Source organism: Scyliorhinus canicula, chromosome 8, assembly GCF_902713615.1.
Source record: "Scyliorhinus canicula chromosome 8, sScyCan1.1, whole genome shotgun sequence".
Lineage (NCBI taxonomy): Eukaryota > Metazoa > Chordata > Chondrichthyes > Carcharhiniformes > Scyliorhinidae > Scyliorhinus > Scyliorhinus canicula.
The window spans coordinates 198,743,023-198,763,059 of NC_052153.1; the positions used below are offsets into that span (position 1 = coordinate 198,743,023).

Here is a 20,037-nt window from a genome sequence, read left to right on the forward strand (position 1 = left end):
GGCAATTCAGTCAAGTTGAGTGGGTAAATACATGGTAGTTGCAGTACAACGTGGATAAATGTGAAAAAAGAGAATGGCAGAATATTATTTAAATGGTGACAGATTGAAAAATACCAACCTAAAGGGGCCCGGATGTCCTTGCACACCAGTCCCCCCAACAGGCGCTGGAACGTAGCGACTAGGGGCTTTTCACAGTCACTTCATTTGAAGCCGACTTGTGACAATAAGCGATTTTCATTTCCATTTCATTTCACTTCACTGAAAACAAGCCAGTTAGGAAGGCAAATGTTAGCCTTCTTTCCAAGAGGATTAGAGTACAGGAGCAAAGATGGCTTACTGCAGCTGTACACGGTCTTGGTGACACCACACCACGAGTATTGAGTGCTTTTTTGGTCTCTATCGAAGAAAGAACATGCTTGCCACAGATGGGGCAGAGAGAAGATTCACCAGACGAATTCCTGGGACTGTCGTACGAGGGGAGATTGGGTCAACAGGGCCTGTATTCACTAGAATTTAGAAGAGTGTGAGTGGATCTAATTGAAATGAATAAAATTCTGACACGGCTGGGCAGACTTGATGCAGGGATGTTATTTTCTCTGGCTGGAGGGGTCACGTCTCAGGGTATGCCATTTAGGACTGAGATGAGGAGATATTCCTTCTGTAGAATAATGGACATTAGCAAAGACACCAGCAGGACGTCTGGTGACATATACAATGGAGAAAGATGCAACAGGAGGCTATGTGCATTGAACTCGCTTTTTAAAGCGCAATGGCCGGAGTAAAAGCTTTTAAAACCGACGAATAAACATCTAATCGGCCCACAAAAATGGCCAAGAAGGACAGGTGCAAGAAAGAAATGGGACGCACTTACACCTCACACTCCGAAGCCTCGTCGGGGTGCAAAATGGACGCAGCAGGCTCTCCCTCCTCCCATGCATCCACATTGCAGATATCAGCTACATCGTGACGGCTGAATTTAAAAAAAAAAATCAGAGCCTGGCAGAAGAGGTGAAAAAAATCTGTAGATGAAGCCCTGGCCCCAGGTATCAAACAAATTAGAAAATATGAGTAAAGTTATGGAAGATGTCAAGCCTCTGAGAAAAATGTGGAGGCAGCACTTTCTGATCACAGCGATCGGATTTCCTCACTAAAAAATGGTCCGTCTTCGGTGGTGGAGGCAAATAAATTTCTAATGGCCAAATTAAATGACCAAGAAAACAGGCTGCCAAGGCGAAATATCCGCATCATGGATTTGTCGGAGAGGATGGAGCAACACCCCTGCAGAATATTTTTCTAACATGTTAACCAAAATGGTGGACGAAGGGGTCGTCAGTCCCGCTCCCATCCCCCACATCTAGACAGTGCTCATCCTAAATTGCGACAGAGATCTCGTGTTGGGGAATCGCCATGCGCAGTTATAATCTGGTCGAATATTTCAAGGAGGAGGAAGAGATCCTTCGGTGGGCCAGGGAACACCGGGAGATTAAATGGGAAGGCCGCTCCATTTAGTTGCATCAAGACCTCCGTGCTGACCTGGCAAAGAGAGCAGCCTTTAACGGGGTGAAATCCGTTCTATATGAAAGGGGTCTCCGGTTCGGTTTGATATACCCAGCCCGCTTCCCTGTGTCAGTCGGGGAGAAGGATCACTTTTTCGACTTCCCTGAAGAGACAAACTTGTTGAAATTATCATTGGATTTCGACAAGTGTTCTAAGTATCTTTCTGGTTGTGCTATCATTGTATCGTGGAAGCATGAATTTTATATATGTCAAAGTTTTTCTTCTCTTTGAGCAAATGGTTCAGAGAGTCTCTGAACTAAGATGACGTTCGCTGATGGGAAGTACAAGGTTGGATGTGCTGAAGCTCCTCGTCTCAAACACCCTTCGAAAAGGATCTTAGAATGTAGTTTTGATACGTTTAGGTTCTGTAGAGATTTAATATCATTGATGGGTTTTGCTGGACGGACAGGGAGTTACGTATTCAGCATCTAAACAGTAAAGAATTTTCCTTTATCCCCACATGTTCACCCTGCCCACTGCCGAATTGATTTTTTTAAAAAAAATTGTTGACAAGTCCCTCCTCCCTTCAGTGATGATGTGGAGACGCCAGCGTTGAACTGGGGTGAGCACAGTAAGTAGTCTTACAACACCAGGTTAAAGTCTTTACAGGTCCAGACGGAGCAACTGGAGCGCGATTCTGTGTTGCTGCGCATTCTGAAGGCCGTCTTGGAGAACGCATACCCGGAGATCAGAGGCTGAATGCCCTTGACTGCTGAAGTGTTACCCAATTGGAAAGGAATATTCCTGCCTGGAAATTGTCGTGCGATATCCGTTCATCCTTTGCCGCAGCGTCTGCATGGTCTCGCCAATGTACCACGCTTCAGGACATCCTTTCCTGCAGCGGCCACCTTGGAGACTACACACCACTTTGTATCTCATATAAAGCTCACATCATGAAAATGGAGAGAGCGGAACGACCAAGACTGGTGGACTTCATTTTGGAGGTTGACCGCAAGAGATGCAGGCAGTGGTGGCGAGTCAAGCATTTATTATCTATCCCTAATTGCATTTGAGAACGTGCACCATGTTATACACCGGGTTTAAACTAATGTGGCAGGGGGATGGGAACCGATGCAGGAAGTTGGAAGGTAGCAAAACAGGGACAGAAGCAAAAGGAAGTAAGGGGGAAAGTGCAAGGCAGAGAAGACATAGTCAAAAATCAAAAAGGGCGACAGTACAAGGTACAGTGACTGAGGGGAGCTCAGTGAATAGGCCCAGTAATAACAAAAGGAATAAAACTGGAGATGTTAAGATTCAAAACAGAGGTTAAAAAACCCAACATAAGTGTACTTTATCTGAATGCTCGTAGTATTCAGAATAAAGTAAATGAGTTGATGGCACAAATCATCGTAGATGACTATGATTTAGTGGCCATTACTGAAACATGGTTAAAGGATGGTCACAACTGGGAGTTAAATATCCGAGGGTATCAAACTATTCGGAAGGACAGAGTGAATGGTAAGGGAGGTGGTGTTGCTCTGTTATTTAAGGATGACATCCGGGCAATAGTAAGGGATGACATCGGTGCTATGGAGGATAAGGTTGAATCCATTTGGGTGGAAATCAGGAATAGTAAGGCGAAAAAGTCACTGATAGGAGTAGTCCATCGGCCACCAAATAGTAACGTTATGGTGGGGCATAAAAAAGCTATAAGGAAGAGTAAGATAGAGTTTGAGAGTAAACTTGCTCAGAATATAAAAACAGACAGTAAAAGTTTTTACAAATATATAAAACAAAAAAGAGTGGCTAGGGTAAATATTGGTCCTTTAGAGGATGAGAAGGGAGTTTTAATAATGGGAAATGAGGAAATAGCTGAGGAACTGAACAGGTTTTTTGGGTCGGTCTTCACAGTGGAAGACACAAATAACATGCCAGCGACTGATAGAAATGAGGCTATGACAGGTGAGGACCTTGAGAGGATTGTTATCACTAAGGAGGTAGTCATGGGCAAGCTAATGGGGCTAAAGGTAGACAGGTCTCCTGGCCCTGATGGAATGCATCCCAGAGTGCTAAAAGAGATGGCTAGGGAAATTGCAGATGCACTAGTGATAATTTACCACAATTCACTAGACTCTGGGGTGGTCCCGGCAGAATGGAAATTAGCAAACGTGACACCACTGTTTAAAAAAGGAGGTAGGCAGAAAGCAGGAAATTATAGGCCAGTGAGCTTAACTTCGGTAGTAGGGAAGATGCTGGAATCTATCATCAAGGAAGAAATAGCGAGGCATCTGGATAGAAATTGTCCCATTGGGCAGACGCAGCATGGGTTCATAAAGGGCAGGTCATGCCTAACTAATTTAGTGGAATTTTTGGAGGACATTACCAGTGTAGTAGATAACGGGGAGCCAATGGATGTGGTATATCTGGATTTCCAGAAAGCCTTTGACAAGGTGCCACACAAAAGCTTGCTGCATAAGATAAAGATGCATGGCATTAAGGGTAAAGTAGTAGCATGGATAGAGGATTGGTTAATTAATAGAAAGCAAAGAGTGGGGATTAATGGGTGTTTCTCTGGTTGGCAATCAGTAGCTAGTGGTGTCCCTCAGGGATCCGTGTTGGGCCCACAATTGTTCACAATTTACATAGATGATTTGGAGTTGGGGACCAAGGGCAATGTGTCCAAGTTTGCAGATGACACTAAGATGAGTGGTAAAGCGAAAAGTGCAGAGGATACTGGAAGTCTGCAGAGGGATTTGGATAGGTTAAGTGAATGGGCTAGGGTCTGGCAGATGGAATACAATGTTGACAAATGTGAGGTTATCCATTTTGGTAGGAATAACAGCAAACAGGATTATTATTTAAACAATAAAATATTAAAGCATGCTGCTGTGCAGAGAGACCTGGGTGTGCTAGTGCATGAGTCACAGAAAGTTGGTTTACAGGTGCAACAGGTGATTAAGGCGGCAAATGGAATTTTGTCCTTCATTGCTAGAGGGATGGAGTTTACGACTAGGGAAGTTATGTTGCAATTGTATAAGGTGTTAGTGAGGCCACACCTGGAGTACTGTGTTCAGTTTTGGTCTCCTTACTTGAGAAAGGACGTACTGGCACTGGAGGGTGCGTAGAGGAGATTCACTAGGTTAATCCCAGAGCTGAAGGGGTTGGATTATGAGGAGAGGTTGAGTGGACTGGGACTGTACTCGTTGGAATTTAGAAGGATGAGGGGGGAGCTTATAGAAACATATAAAATTATGAAGGGAATAGATAGGATAGATGCGGGCAGGTTGTTTCCACTGGCGGGTGAAAGCAGAACTAGGGCACATAGCCTCAAAATAAGGGGAAGTAGATTTAGGACTGAGTTTAGGAGGAACTTCTTCACCCAAAGAGTTGTGAATCTATGGAATTCCTTGCCCAGTGAAGCAGTTGAGGCTCCTTCATTACATGTTTTTAAGGTAAAGATAGATAGTTTTTTGAAGAATAAAGGGATTAAGGGTTCTGGCCGGAAAGTGGAGCTGAGTCCACAAAAGATCAGCCATGATCTCATTGAATGGCGGAGCAGGCTCGAGGGGCCAGATGGCCTACTCCTGCTCCTAGTTCTTATGTTCTTATGTTCTTGAACCTCTGCAGTCCATGTTGAGTACGAGCACCTGGAGGAAACCCACAGTCACCCAAAGTCAGAATCGAACCCAGGTTCCAAGCACTGTGAGGCAGTGTTAACCACTGTGCCACCCTAATCCATTGAGCCTTATCCAGAATGTCTATCCTTCTACAGTCACAGAGTTGAAGCATTAACAGTTTCTCTCTCCACAGATGCTGCCAGACCTGCTGAATTTATCCAGCATTTTCTGTTTTTATTTCAGTTTTCCAGGATCCGCAGTATTTTGCTTTTATTGGACTTCCTGGGACATGGCTGCAGTGTTGTGCAGTCAACTACAGAAGGGGAGAAACCTCGGTTAAGGAAAAAGGCATACATCGCACGCGCCATTAGGCACATTACAACCCTCGGGACTCAACAGCTTTAGACTGTGACCTTTCTCCTCCATCTTGACCCTTTTGTTTTACATCCAAAACATTTTTCTTCCCAATGCAAGAGCCCCGCTTCCCCACTGGGCCACCTGTCACTTGTTCTTTAGTTTTGTTTTCACTAAGCACTGATCTTTCTTATCCCGCTATCACATTCTGATATCTTACCTTTATATCACAACTGGCACCTTCTCTAGCCCTTCACACTGTCGCCATTAATGCTTCTTCTGCCTCCTGACTGATATATCATTGTTGCAATCTCTCTTAGCTCCCACCTATCAATGGGCAGCATGGTAGTACAGTGGTTAGCACAATTGCTTCACAGCTCCAGGGTCCCAGGTTCGATTCCCGGCGTGGGTCACTGCCTGTCCGGAGTCTGCACGTACTCCCCGTGTGCGCGTGGGTTTCCTCCGGGTGCTCCGGTTTCCTCCCACAGTCCAAAGATGTGCAGGATAGGTGGATTGGCCATGATAATTTGCCCTTGGTGTCCAAAATTGCCCTTAGTGTTGGGTGGGGTTACTGGGGGGATAGGGTGGAGGTGTGGACTTGGGTAGGATGCTCTTTCCAAGAGCAGGTGCAGACTCGATGGGCCGAATGGCCTCCTTCTGCATTGTAAATTCTATGAAATCTAGTCTAATCTGCTCCAGATGCTCCACTCTACCACACTTCTCCCTCTCTCTAGCTCTGAAGACTGAGATGGACTTGAAACATTAACTCGATTCTCTCCCCATAGATTTTGCAGACTGGCGGAGTTTTTCCAGCATCTAACTCTGTATGGACTATAATTACCACACCGGCTTCTATAAACATTGCACCATTCTCACTGAACAAGATGCATACACATGTAATAATAATAACAATAATAATAATAATAATAATCGCTTATTGTCACGAGTAGGCTTCATAGAACATAGAACATAGAACACTACAGCGCAGTACGGGCCCTTCGGCCCTCGATGTTGCGCCGACCTGTGAAACCATCTGAAGCCTATCTGACCTACACTATTCCATTTTCATCCATATGTCTATCCAGTGACCACTTAAATGCCCTTAAAGTTGGCGAGTCTACTACTGTTGCAGGCAGGGCGTTCCACACCCCTACTACTCTCTGAGTAAAGAAACTGCCTCTGATATCTGTCCTATATCTATCACCCCTCAATTTAAAGCTATGTCCCCTCGTGTTGGTCATCACCATCCGAGGAAAAAGACTCTCACTGTCCACCCTATCTAACCCTCTGACTATCTTATATGTCTCTATTAAGTCACCTCTCAGCCTTCTCCTCTCTAACGAAAACAACCTCAATTCCCTGAGCCTTTCCTCATAAGACCTTCCCTCCATACCAGGCAACATCCTAGTAAATCTCCTCTGAACCCTTTCCAAAGCTTCCATATCCTTCCTATAATGTGGTGACCAGAACTGCACGCAGTACTCCAGGTGCGGCCGCACCAGAGTTATGTACAGCTGCAGCATGACCTTGTGGTTCCAAAACTCAATCCCCCTGCTTATAAAGGCTAGCACACCATATGCCTTCTTAACAGCCCTATTAACCTGGGTGGCAACTTTCAGGGATTTATGTACCTGGATGCTGAGATCTCTCTGTTCATCTACACTACCAAGAATCTTGCCATTAGCCCAGTACTCTGCATTCCTGTTACTCCTTCCAAAGTGAACCACCTCACACTTTTCCGCATTAAACTCCATCTGCCACCTCTCAATGAAGTTACTGTGAAAAGCCCCGAGTCGCCACATTCCGGCGCTTGTTCGGGGAGGCTGGTACGGGAATTGAACCCGCACTGCTGGCATTGTTCTGCATTAAAAGCCAGTTGTTTAGCCCACTGTGCTAAACCAGCCCCTACATGATTTTGAAACTCACATGGTTGAACAAAGTAGAAAGCTTGGATCCGTCCTGTATGTTCTTTTCCAAGATACTTAGCACCTTCACGGTCTTGTCTGTTGGAAGCTGTAAACAAGGAAGAAAATTTAAGAATCAGCAACATTTTGGAAGAAATAAACGTGCCACCAGCAGTCATAAATAACAGAGGGTTAGAGGATCAAACTTGCATTGCCTGGTGTACAAATCTCACCCCACTAACAAACTTACCTGCATACAGCACACCTGAGGGCACTGCCTGTTTCAACAACAGACATCTGCCATTTCTCTTCTGCCCACTCTCACTATCTCCCACATCCGGAATGATAGCATTAAGTTAGAACTAAAAACAAAAGAACCAATGCTTGATTAATTGAGCAGCTAGCTAATACCAGATTCAAGGTTGACAACTGGCCACATGTCTACTGTGGGCATTCTGAAGTGAACCACCTGCCCCCGAAAACAACAAAACCTCCGTGCCAGTCAGAATTACAACTTTCCTTGGTTGACCATGAAACAGAAACATTCCTGGGGCGCCATGATTTTGCTACTGCCACCTTTGTGAAGGATCAAACAATGGTCCAAGTACAGGGAGAGAGTTTTGAAATGTAATTACCAACAGGTACACAGCACGCCCATTCTACATGCTAGCTGATAGCAGTATCTGAAAATGCAAGTGCATGAAGTCAATCTGCTGTCTGATTTACAGAAGTGACGTTATTAAGCTTTTCTTTCCAAATAAAGCAATTTATGTTGTAACGCATACCCGGTCCATGATGCCCATAGCTTTGATTTTGGCAGATTCACTGCTCAATTCGTTCAGCTGTTGCTTGCCCAGTAATAATTCCTGAGGTAACTCATCATCATCACCTGTGAAGAAAATAGGAATCATCATGTTGATCTGAAGCAAAAACTGGAACCAATTTCCACAAGTGGTTTTGCCAACGCATGTTGTTCTGATTCTTTTCCAGGTTCTCACTGTCTATAACAGGCTGGTGGACGCTTCTCACCTGCCCAAATATCCACACAAAGCCCGAAATAATCTTATTCACCCGCTTGAAAAAGGCCTTTGGAATGAAGATGGGGAGGCACTGAAAGACAACAGAAATCTGGGGAGGACTGTCATCTTCACAGTCTGTACCCTCCCCGCTAGCGAGAGCATGTCCCATCTCTTAAAATCCCCTTCCATTTGTTCCACCAACCGGGATAGGTTTAACTTGTTCAGTGCCTCCCATTCCCAGGCCACCTGGATTCCCAGATATCGAAAGCTCTTCCTGACCATTCTAAGCGGCAGCTCTCCCAGTCTCTTCTGTCCTCTTGCCTGGATCGTGAACATCTCGCTTTTCCCCATGTTCAATTTATACCCCGAAAAATTGCCAAATTCCCCCAAGATTTGCATTACTTCCCCCATCCACTCCAACGGGTCCGAAATATACAACAGCAGGTCATCTGCGTAGAGTGAGACCCGGTATTACCCCCCCTCCAGCCCTTTCCAGTTCCTAGAGGTTCTTAATGCCATGGCCAATAGCTCTATGGCCAGAGCAAACAGGGAGAGGGGCACCCTTGCCTCGTCCCTCGGTGTAGTTTAAAGTACCCCGACCTCAGCCGGTTCGTACGGACACTCGCTACTGGTGCCTGATAGAGTAACCGCACCCAGTTAATAAAGCCCTCACCAAACTCAAACCTTCCCAGCATCTCCCACAGGTATCTGATCCCCGTTTTAATCAGTAATGAGCAACGCATTGGCATGGATTGAAGATTGGCAAGCTAACAGGAAAGAGTTTTCAGAAATGTTTTTTCCCGAATGATGTGATGAATCGTGCGTCACAGGGATCAGGGCTGGAGACTCAACATTTTACCACTTACATAAATCACTTGGATGAAGGGATTGAAGGTATGGTTGCTAAACGTTTTGATGCTACAAAGCTAGGTAGGAAAGTAAATCATGATGACAACGTAAGGGGGCTACAAAGGGATATAGAAAGGTTAAGTGAAAGATCTGAAAATGTGGGGAAAATGTCAAATTGTCCATCTTGGCAGGAAGAATAAAAAAGCATAATGTATAAATGGTGAGAAATTGCAGAGGTCTGAGATGCAGAGGGATGTGGTTATCGTTGGGCAGGAATCATAAAAGGCTAGAATGCAGGTACAGCAAGGAATTAGCAAAGTCAACAGAATGCTACTCTTTATTATGAGGGGAACTGATCACAAATGTGGGGAGGTTGTGCTTCAGTTATACAGGGCAATGGGGAGACCACATCTTAAGTACTGTGTACTTTATTTATGAACTGATAAGGAAATCTGCAAATGGCACTGGAAGCATTTCGGAGATGGTTTACTCGACTAAAGCCTAGAATAGGTGGCTCATTCAGAGGGTTGAGTCTTTGGAATGCTCCTCCCCAAAAGGCGATGGTAGCAGTCTTTGAATATTTCTAAGGCAAAAGTAGCTAGATACTTGACAAGGGATGAAAGGTTATTGGTAATGTGTAGTTGAAGTTACAATCAGTTCGGCCATGATCTCATTGACAAACAAGACACGAGAATACATGATAAATGGAAGGACCCTTGAAAGCACCAAGGATTAGAGGGACCTTGGTGCGCATTAACACCAGTCCCTTAAGGGAGCAGAGCAGTTAGACATTAGAATAGTAATAATAAATAAACTTTATTAACGTCACAAGTTGGCTTACATTAACACTGCAATGACGTTACTGTGAAAAGTTCCTAGTTGCCACAATCCGGCGCCTGTTCGTGCACACAGAGGGAGAATTCAGAATGTCCAAATTACCTAACAAGCACGTCTTTCAGGACTTGTGCGAGGAAGCCAGAGCACCCGAAGGAAACCCAGACTCTGCACAGTGTCCCAAGCCGGGAATCGAACCTGGGACCCTGGCATTGTGAAGCAACAGTGCTAACCAGTGTGTTTCCGTGTCGCCCTACAGTGGTTAATGTGGTCATATGGAATACTTGCCTTTATTAGCCGAGGCATAGAGTTTAAGAGCAGGGAGGTTATGTTGGAACTGTACAAAGCGTTGGTTAGGCCACAGCGAGAGTATTGTGAGCAGTTCTGGAATCCACATTATAGGAGGGATGTGATAGCACTGGAAAGGGTGCAGAGGAGATTTACCAGGATGTTGCCTGGGCTGGAGAGTTTTAGTTATGAAGAGAGATTGGATAGACTGGGATTGTTTTCCTTGGAGCAGAGGAGACTGAAGGGGGACATGATTGAGCATGGCACGGTAGCACAGCGGTTAGCCCTGTTGCTTCACAGCTACAAGGTCCCAGGTTCGATTCCAAGCTTGGGTCAATGCCTTTGCTGAATCTGCACGTTCTCCGTGTCTGCGTGGATTTCCTCCGGGTGCTCCGGTTTCCTCCCACAGTCTAAAGATGTGCAGGTTAGGTGGATTGGCCATGCTAAATTGCCCTTAGTGTCCAAAAAAGTTAGGTGCCATTACTGGGCTATGGGGAGAAGGTGGAGCTGTGGTCTTAAATAGCGTGCTCTTTCTAAGGGACGGTACAGACTCGATGGGTCGAAAGGCCTCATTCTGGACTGTAAATTCTATGATTTAATGTATAAAACTATGAGGGGCATAGATAGAGTAAACAGGGAACAGACCTTTCCCCATGGTGGAGGATCAATTGCCTGGGGACACAGATTTAAGGTGAGAGGCAGGAAGTTGAGGGGATGTGAGGAAAATGTTTTTTATCCAGAGGGTGGTGGGTGTTTGGAACTCGCTGCCTAAAAGGGTGGTGGGGGCAGAGACCCTTGTAACATTTAAGAAGTATTTGGATGTGCACTTGCGATCTCAGGGCAGACAAGGCTATAGTCCAAGTGCTGGAAAATGGGATAAAAATGGTTAGATAGTTGTTTTTGACCGGCACAGATGCGATTGGCCAAAGGGCCTTTTCTGTGCTGTATGATTCTATGACTTTATAAATGGCGTAGCAGGCTGAGGGGGTGGAGTGGCCTACTCCTGCTCCTAATACAGTAGTCCCCCGTTATACCACGCTCCGCAATACCGCGGTTCGCGATATACCGCGGGGGGGGGGGCTTATGGACCCCAACTGTCAGTTGTGTCAATTTCAGCGACCGGCTCACTTTGATCCGGAGAGGGAAGCTGCTCTCTCACTGAAACAATCAGCCGGCCGCTGAAATTGACACTGCCGGCTGCTCTCTCCCTCCAATCAGAAACATTCAAACTTAAAAGCAATGTCAATTTCAGCGGCCGGCTGATTGCTTCAGTGAGAGAGCAGCTTCCCTCTCCGGATCAAAGTGAGCCGGCCGCTGAAATTGACACTGCCGGCTGATTGGAGGGAGAGAGCAGAGAACACAGGAGGGGGTCATACGGGCCTCTGCAAGACCAGCATGGTCTCACATCGCCCCTCCCCTCTGTAGCTGGGGTTCAGGCTGTAGCTGCTGGGGTACAGGCTGTGGCTCCTGGGGTACAGGCTGTGGCTGCTGGGGTACTGATTGGAGGGAGAGAGCAGCCGGCAGTGTCAATTTCAGCGGCCGGCTGATTGTTTCAGTGAGAGAGCAGCTTCCCTCTCCGGATCAAAGTGAGCCGGCCACTGAAATTGACACTGTTTTAATTAGATCCACGATGGGGGTTTTAAATTTATTTAAAAATCTATGCTAGCGCTTCCCATTGTGAGTCTGCGAGGGTCTGGCCTCTCCCCCCGCCCCCCGTAGACTCACAATGGGAAGTGCTAGCATAGATTTTAAAATAAATTTAAAACCCCCATCGTGGATATCCGCGGCTCGGATGCAATGCGGGTGGCTGTCTTGGACCCCAACACCCGCGTTATAAAGGGGGACTACTGTAGTTATTGGGCATTCCACTTGTATCACATTTGGTAGGACACACTATATATATATATATTTTTGGTTTTTTTTTTTAAAAGCCCAACCTCTCCAATCATTCATCTGTTAAAATTCATGCCCCCAGTTATCAACTCACCAACAAGTGGAAAGGACCCGACGAGGAAAGCGGACACTTACCTAATGTAGTAAAATCCATATCCTCCAGATTTTCTAGGATATTTTCCACTGTGGCTGTAAATCGTTTTGAATGTTGATGAGTCCATCATTTCTGTAATTTGGCAAAAGACAGTATTTGAAGAGGAGGGAAATATTCCAACACCCTTGTCAACATTTATCCCTCAAACAGATAATCTGATTATCATATTTTTGGGCTTTGCTGTACGCAACATGGCTGCCTAATTTCCTACAACAGTTGGCTAAATCGCCAAGACATTTTGCAGTTATGAAATGCTTTGGAATACTCCAAAGGTGTGCTGTATAAAAATTGTACAAATTTATTGTTACATCTTGCCTTTTAGATTCTATACACATTGTCTCTCAGTATTCGGAGAGCTTTTAATATTTTGTGAATCGACAGCACCCAATAACTCTGCCAACCCAAAGTATCCATTTTTTCCTTCACTTCACTGACTATTTACCCTATGTTTGCCATCAGATCACAATTCTCCTGCAGCTTCCTTTGGGCTTCAATTATTCACTATGCCTCCTGGAATCAAACAGAAGAGTAGCTGCCAAGCCATCACATAGGGTCTGGTTTAGCACAGTGGGCTAAACAGCTGGCCTGTAATGAAATGAAATGAAAATGAAAATCGCTTATTGTCACGAGTAGGCTTCAATGAAGTTACTGTGAAAAGCCCCTAGTCGCCACATTCCGGCGCCTGCTTGGGGAGGCTGGTACGGGAATCGAACTGTGCTGCTGGCCTGCTTGGTCTGCTGTAAAAGCCAGCGATTTAGCCGTCTTAGCTAAACCAGCCCCATGCAGAACAATGCCAGCAGCACGGTTCAATTCCCGTACCAGCCTCCCCGAACAGGCGCCGGAACGTGACAACTAGAGGATTTTCACAGTAACTTCATTGAAGCCTACTTGTGACAATAAGTGATCATTATTATGTCTGTGCTAACACTCGGTTTTCCAATCAGGCCTACTTTTTGCCCATTGCTCGGAAGCCTTCCTTTACAAGTAGCAATAAAATTCCTATATTAGTGTTGCTCTCCCTCAAAAACATTAACTACTTGGCCATAATTGCAGTTACCCCTAGTGGTTTAGATCACTGATTACAGCAAGGATATTAACTGATCAAATTTTTAAAAACATTTTTATTAAATATTTTTATTAAGGTATTTGACATTTTTTATAATAAGATTAACAATGACAAAAACATAGTACAATAAACATTCCACCCCCACCCAAATCTTCTCACACCCCAGCCATAAAACGACAATCCCACCTCTATCTCTCCTCCTAGCTCGTCCTCTCACTTGCCCTCAAGCTCCTCCACCGGAGCTCTTCAGCCTCCGAAAGCTCCTGGTAAATATCCGATACATTCCCCTCTACCACCTAGGTACTGGAGACAACTCCAGCCTGTATCCCCCGTAGAGGCGGCAGCAGAAAGGCCGGAACCTGCTTTCTCAGGAAGTCTTGCACCTGCCAACACCTAAACCCGTTACCTGCTGGCAATTCAAATTTGTCCTCCAAGGCTTTCAAGCTGGGGAAGCTCCCATCTATAAATAGATCGTCCATCCTTCTAATTCCTGCCCTTTGCCATCTCCGGAACCCAACGTCCAACCTACCCGGTTGTTATAAATCGGGGTCCAAATCGATGCTCCCTCCACTTTCTTATACTTCCACCAGAGCCCCCAGATTCTCAGAGCCGCCACTACCACCGGACATGTGGAGTATTGGGCCGACGAGAACGGAAGGAGGTGCCGTTATCTGTGCTCCCAAACTGGTGTCTTTGCATGGCGCCGCCTCCACCTGCTCCCACGCCGACCCCTCCCCACTACCTAATCATGGCTATATTAGCCGCCCAGTAGTAATTGCAGAAGTTCGGCAGCACCAACCCACCCTCCCCCCGACTGCACTCCAGCAACACTTTCTTCACTTGTGGGGTTTTACCCGCCCATCACAAAACCCAAAACAATCTTAATCACCTGCTTGAAAAAGGCCTTTGGGATGAAGATGGGGAGGCACTGAAAGACAAACAGAAATCTGGGGAGGACTGCCATTTCCACGGTCTGTACCCTCCCCGCCAGTGATAGCGGGAGCATTTCCCATCTCTTAAAGTCCCCTTCCGTTTGTTCCACCAGCTGGGATAGGTTTAACTTGTTCAGTGCATCCCATTCACAGGCCACCTGGATTCTCAGATACCAACACCTCTTGCCTGCTATTCGAAGCGGCTGCTCCCTCAATCTCTTCTCCAGTCCACTTGCCTGGATCGCGAACATCTCGCTTTTCCCCATGTTCGTTTTATACCCCAGAAAAATTGCCAATTTCCACAGGATTTGCATTACTTCCCACATGCCCTCCAACGGATCTGATGTCCAACACTGAACGCACTGCCTCTATCTACCCAGCTTGTTCAGCACTGAACGCACTGCTTCCCTCTACCCAGACTGTCCAGCACTGAACACACTGCCTCCATCTACCCAGACTGTCCAGCACTGAACACACTGCCTCCATCTACCCCGATTGTCCAGCACTAATAACACTGCCTCCATCTACCCCGATTGTCCAGCACTGAACGCACTGCCTCCATCTACCCCGATTGTCCAGCACTGAACACACTGCCTCCATCGACCCCGATTGTCCAGCACTGAACGCACTGCCTCCATCTACCCCGATTGTCCAGCACTGAACACACTGCCTCCATCTACCCAGATTGTCCAGCATTGAACACACTGCATCCATCTACCCAGATTGTCCAACACTGAACACACTGCCTCCATCTACCCCGATTGTCCAGCACTGAACACACTGCCTCCATCTACCCCGATTGTCCAGCACTGAACACACGGGTTCCATCTACCCCGATTGTCCAGCACTGAACGCACTGCCTCCATCTACCCCGATTGTCCAGCACTGAATGCACTGCCTCCATCTACCCCGATTGTCCAACACTGAACACACTGCCTCCATCTACCCCGATTGTCCAGCACTGAACGCACTGCCTCCATTTACCCCGATTGTCCAGCACTGAACACACTGCCTCCATCTACCCCGACTGTCCAGCACCGAACGCACTGCCTCCATCTACCCCGATTGTCCAGCATTGAACACACTGCCGTCATCAACCCCGACTGTCCGGCACTGAACGCACTGCCTCCATCTACCCCGATTGTCCGACACTGAACACACTGCCTCCATCTACCCCGACTGTCCGGCACTGAACGCACTGCCTCCATCTACCCCGATTGTCCGGCACTGAACACACTGCCTCCATTTACCCCGATTGTCCAGCACTGAACACACTGCCTCCATCTACCCCGATTGTCCAGCACTGAACACACTGCCTCCATCTACCCCGATTGTCCAGCACTGAACACACTGCCTCCATCTACCCCGATTGTCCAGCACTGAACACACTGCCTCCATTTACCCCGATTGTCCAGCACTGAACACACTGCATCCATCTACCCAGATTGTCCAACACTGAACACACTGCCTCCAACTACCCCGATTGGCCAACACTGAACACACTGCCTCCAACTACCCCGATTGTCCAGCACTGAACGCACTGCCTCCATCTACCCCGATTGTCCAACACTGAACTCACTGCCTCCATCTACCCCGATTGTCCAACACTGAACTCACTGCCGCCATCTACCCCCATTGTCCAGCACCGAACGCACTGCCTCCATCTACCCCGATAGTCCAGCACTGAACACACTGCCTCCATCTACCCCAATTGTCCAGCACTGAACACACTGCCGTCATCAACCCCGATTGTCCAACACTGAACACACTGCCTCCATCTACCCCGATTGTCCAGCACTGAACGCACTGCCTCCATCTACCCCGACTGTCCAGCACTGAACACACTGCCTCCATCTACCCCGACTGTCCAGCACTGAACGCACTGCCTCCATCTACCCCGATTGTCCAGCACTGAACGCACTGCCTCCATCTACCCAGATTGTCCAGCACTGAACACACTGCCTCCATCTACCCAGATTGGCCAACACTGAACACACGGCCTCCATCTACCCCGATTGTCCAGCACTGAACACACTGCCTCCAACTACCCCGATTGGCCAACACTGAACACACTGCCTCCAACTACCCCGATTGTCCAGCACTGAACACACTGCCTCCATCTACCCCGATTGTCCGACACTGAACACACTGCCTCCATTTACCCCGATTGTCCAGCACTGAACACACTGCCTCCATCTCCCCCGATTGTCCAGCACTGAACACACTGCCTCCATCTACCCCGATTGTCCAGCATTGAACACACTGCCTCCATCTACCCCGATTGTCCAGCACTGAACACACTGCCTCCATCTACCCCGATTGTCCAGCACTGAACACACTGCCTCCATCTACCCCGATTGTCCAGCACTGAACGCACTGCCTCCATCTACCCCGATTGTCCAGCACTGAACGCACTGCCTCCATCTACCCCGATTGTCCAGCACTGAACACACTGCCTCCATCTACCCCGATTGTCCAGCACTGAACGCACTGCCTCCATCTACCCCGATTGTCCAGCACTGAACGCACTGCCTCCATCTACCCCGATTGTCCAGCACTGAACGCACTGCCTCCATCTACCCCGACTGTCCAGCACTGAACACACTGCCTCCATCTACCCCGATTGTCCGACACTGAACGCACTGCCTCCATCTACCCCGAATGTTCAAGAGAAGACACACCCTGTGACCAGCGGCGAGGAAGAAGCAGGCCGTCAATTATAGGTGGTTAACCTGAAGCAGGAACCCAACAATTAAATATTCAACATTACTATTGCACTCACACATCTAACACACTCAAACCAATGCCAAAAATGTTTCTGGTGGTGGATTTACCTTCAGGTGTAAGTTTAGGTTCATAGGCTTTCCTTTTCTTTTGTTTTTCTCTTTTCCTCATCTTTCTGGCAACTGTAAATCAGATTGAATAAAGTTTAATAGTTAGCATTATTAATTATACCTTGTTCAAATAACGAGGTTGCTACAATGATTAAAATACAAAATCTAATGAAAATGACCCATTGCGTATGTAATCCAGAGTGAAACGAAATATTGAATGATCGGAAATGCACAGTACACTGGAAGCAAAGCATACATCCACCAAACAGGACAGAAATGTATCCCGAATTACACAAATGCTGTGGCACAGGAGGCCACCATTTGGGCCACCTCAACTGTAATGGCGCTCCGAATCAGCAACCTATCAAGCATAATTCTTCTGCCATCTCCTGTATATTCTCGCTTTTCAATAACAATCCAATTCCCCTTTGAATGCTTCAATTGAACCTGCCTCCAGCACACTCACAGAACCTGCCTCCACCACACTCTCAGAACCTGCCTCCAGCACACTCACAGAACCTGCCTCCAGCACACTCACAGAACCTGCCTCCAGCACACTCACAGAACCTGCCTCCACCACACTCACAGAACCTGCCTCCACCACACTCACAGAACCTGCCTCCACCACACTCACAGAACCTGCCTCCACCACACTCACAGAACCTGCCTCCACCACACTCACAGAACCTGCCTCCACCACACTCTCAGAACCTGCCTCCAGCACACTCACAGAACCTGCCTCCAGCACACTCACAGAACCTGCCTCCAGCACACTCACAGAACCTGCCTCCAGCACACTCACAGAACCTGCCTCCAGCACACTCACAGAACCTGCCTCCAGCACACTCACAGAACCTGCCTCCAGCACACTCACAGAACCTGCCTCCAGCACACTCACAGAACCTGCCTCCACCACACTCACAGAACCTGCCTCCAGCACACTCACAGAACCTGCCTCCACCACACTCACAGAACCTGCCTCCAGCACACTCACAGAACCTGCCTCCACCACACTCACAGAACCTGCCTCCACCACACTCACAGAACCTGCCTCCACCACACTCACAGAACCTGCCTCCAGCACACTCTCAGAACCTGCCTCCAGCACACTCACAGAACCTGCCTCCAGCACACTCACAGAACCTGCCTCCACCACACTCACAGAACCTGCCTCCACCACACTCACAGAACCTGCCTCCACCACACTCACAGGCAGAGCATTTCACACCCTAACCATTCACACCATGGCAAAGTTCCTTTTCCAAAATTCTTTGGATTCTGGAATGGTTGCCACAGATTGTAGGGTAGTTAATGTAACCCCGCTATGCAAAAAGGAAGGCATAGAGAAAACAGGAACTATAGACCAGTGAGCCTAACGTCGGTAGCAGGGAAGTTCCCAAAGTCCATTTTCAAGCACAACAGTTGAAAAGCAGTGGTATAATCAGACAAAGTCAGCATGGATTTACAAAAGGAAAATCATGCTTGACAAATCTTTTTATATAAATGTAGAGTACCCAATTCAATTTTTTCAATTAAGGGGCAATTTAGTGTGGCCAATCTACCTACCCTGCACATCTTTGGGTTGTGGGGGCGAAACCCACGCAAACACGAGGAGAATGTGCAAATTCCACACGGACAATGAGCCAGGGTCAGGATTGAACCTGGGACCATGGCGCCGTGAGACAGAAGTGCTAACCACTGCGTCACCATGCTGCCCTTTGCTTGAAAAGTCTACTGGAATTCTTTGAAGATGTAACTAGTAGAGCTGACCAGGGAGAACCGGTGGATGTGGTTTATTTACATTTCAGAAGGCGTTCAACAAGGTCTCACATAGCAGATTAATGTGTAAAGTTAAAGCGCATGCGATTACTGGTAGTGTCTTGAGATGGACAGAAAGCTGGTTAGCAGACAGGAAGCAAAAGGTTGGAATAAATGGGTCTTTTTCTGATTGGCAGGCAGTGACTAGTGGGGTATCGCAGGGATCTGTGTTCGGACCCCAACACTTCACATTATAAATTGGACAATGGAACTAACTGTATTATCTCCAAATTTAAGTTGGATGGGAGGGTGAGCTGTGAGGAGGATGCAGAGATGTTTCAGTGGGATTTGGACAGGCTGAGTGAGTGGGCACATGCACGACAGAGGCAGTATAATGTGGATAAATGCGAGGTTGCTGCTTCGGTAGCAAAAATAGAAAGGCAGATTATTTGAATAGGTGTAAATTGAGAGTGATGGATACTCAGCGAGACCTTGGTTCCCCTATACATCAGTCACCGTATGTAAACGCACAGGTCCAGCATATAGATACAAAGATACATAGGAGCAGGAGGTCGCCTTTTGGCCCTTCGAGCCTGCTCCGCCATTCATCAGGAGGAATTCCTGGAGTGGAGCAGGATGTTTTTCTTGACCAAGAAAAACCCCAAGGGGTCTCGTACAGCCAGATTGACAATGGTTCCATTCTCATTACACAGTACGCAGTCTTAAGATGGCCTGCTCTGTAGTTGGTTTCTCCACATATTGGTCATGAAAAACATCCCGTATACACTCCAAGAATTCCTCCTGTACAGCATCAGGCAGTAAAGGAGGAAAATGGTATGTCTGTCTTTATAACAAGAGGATTGGAGTATAGGAATAGGGATGTTTTATTGTAATTGTATAAAGTAAGTAGAGTCACCACAGTCCTAAGATGACCATAGCTTTCGTCTGCATTACGAACAAGTTGTCTAACCAACTGAGTTAAACCGGCTAAACTATGCTAAACTGCCATTGTATAGGGCACCTCAGTCCTAAAAGGTT

General features: G+C 47.1%; 1 protein-coding gene across 1 annotated transcript in view; it reads right to left on the bottom strand.

Moving 5' to 3' along the window:
• LOC119970799 (nipped-B-like protein) overlaps positions 1 to 20,037 on the bottom strand; it is a 559,915-nt gene that overhangs the window by 253,416 nt on the left and 286,462 nt on the right. Inside the window, 5 exon segments of the mRNA XM_038805973.1 lie at positions 7,395 to 7,481; positions 8,158 to 8,261; positions 12,391 to 12,457; positions 12,459 to 12,481; positions 17,242 to 17,313. Coding sequence (XP_038661901.1) covers positions 7,395 to 7,481; positions 8,158 to 8,261; positions 12,391 to 12,457; positions 12,459 to 12,481; positions 17,242 to 17,313 — 353 coding nt within the window.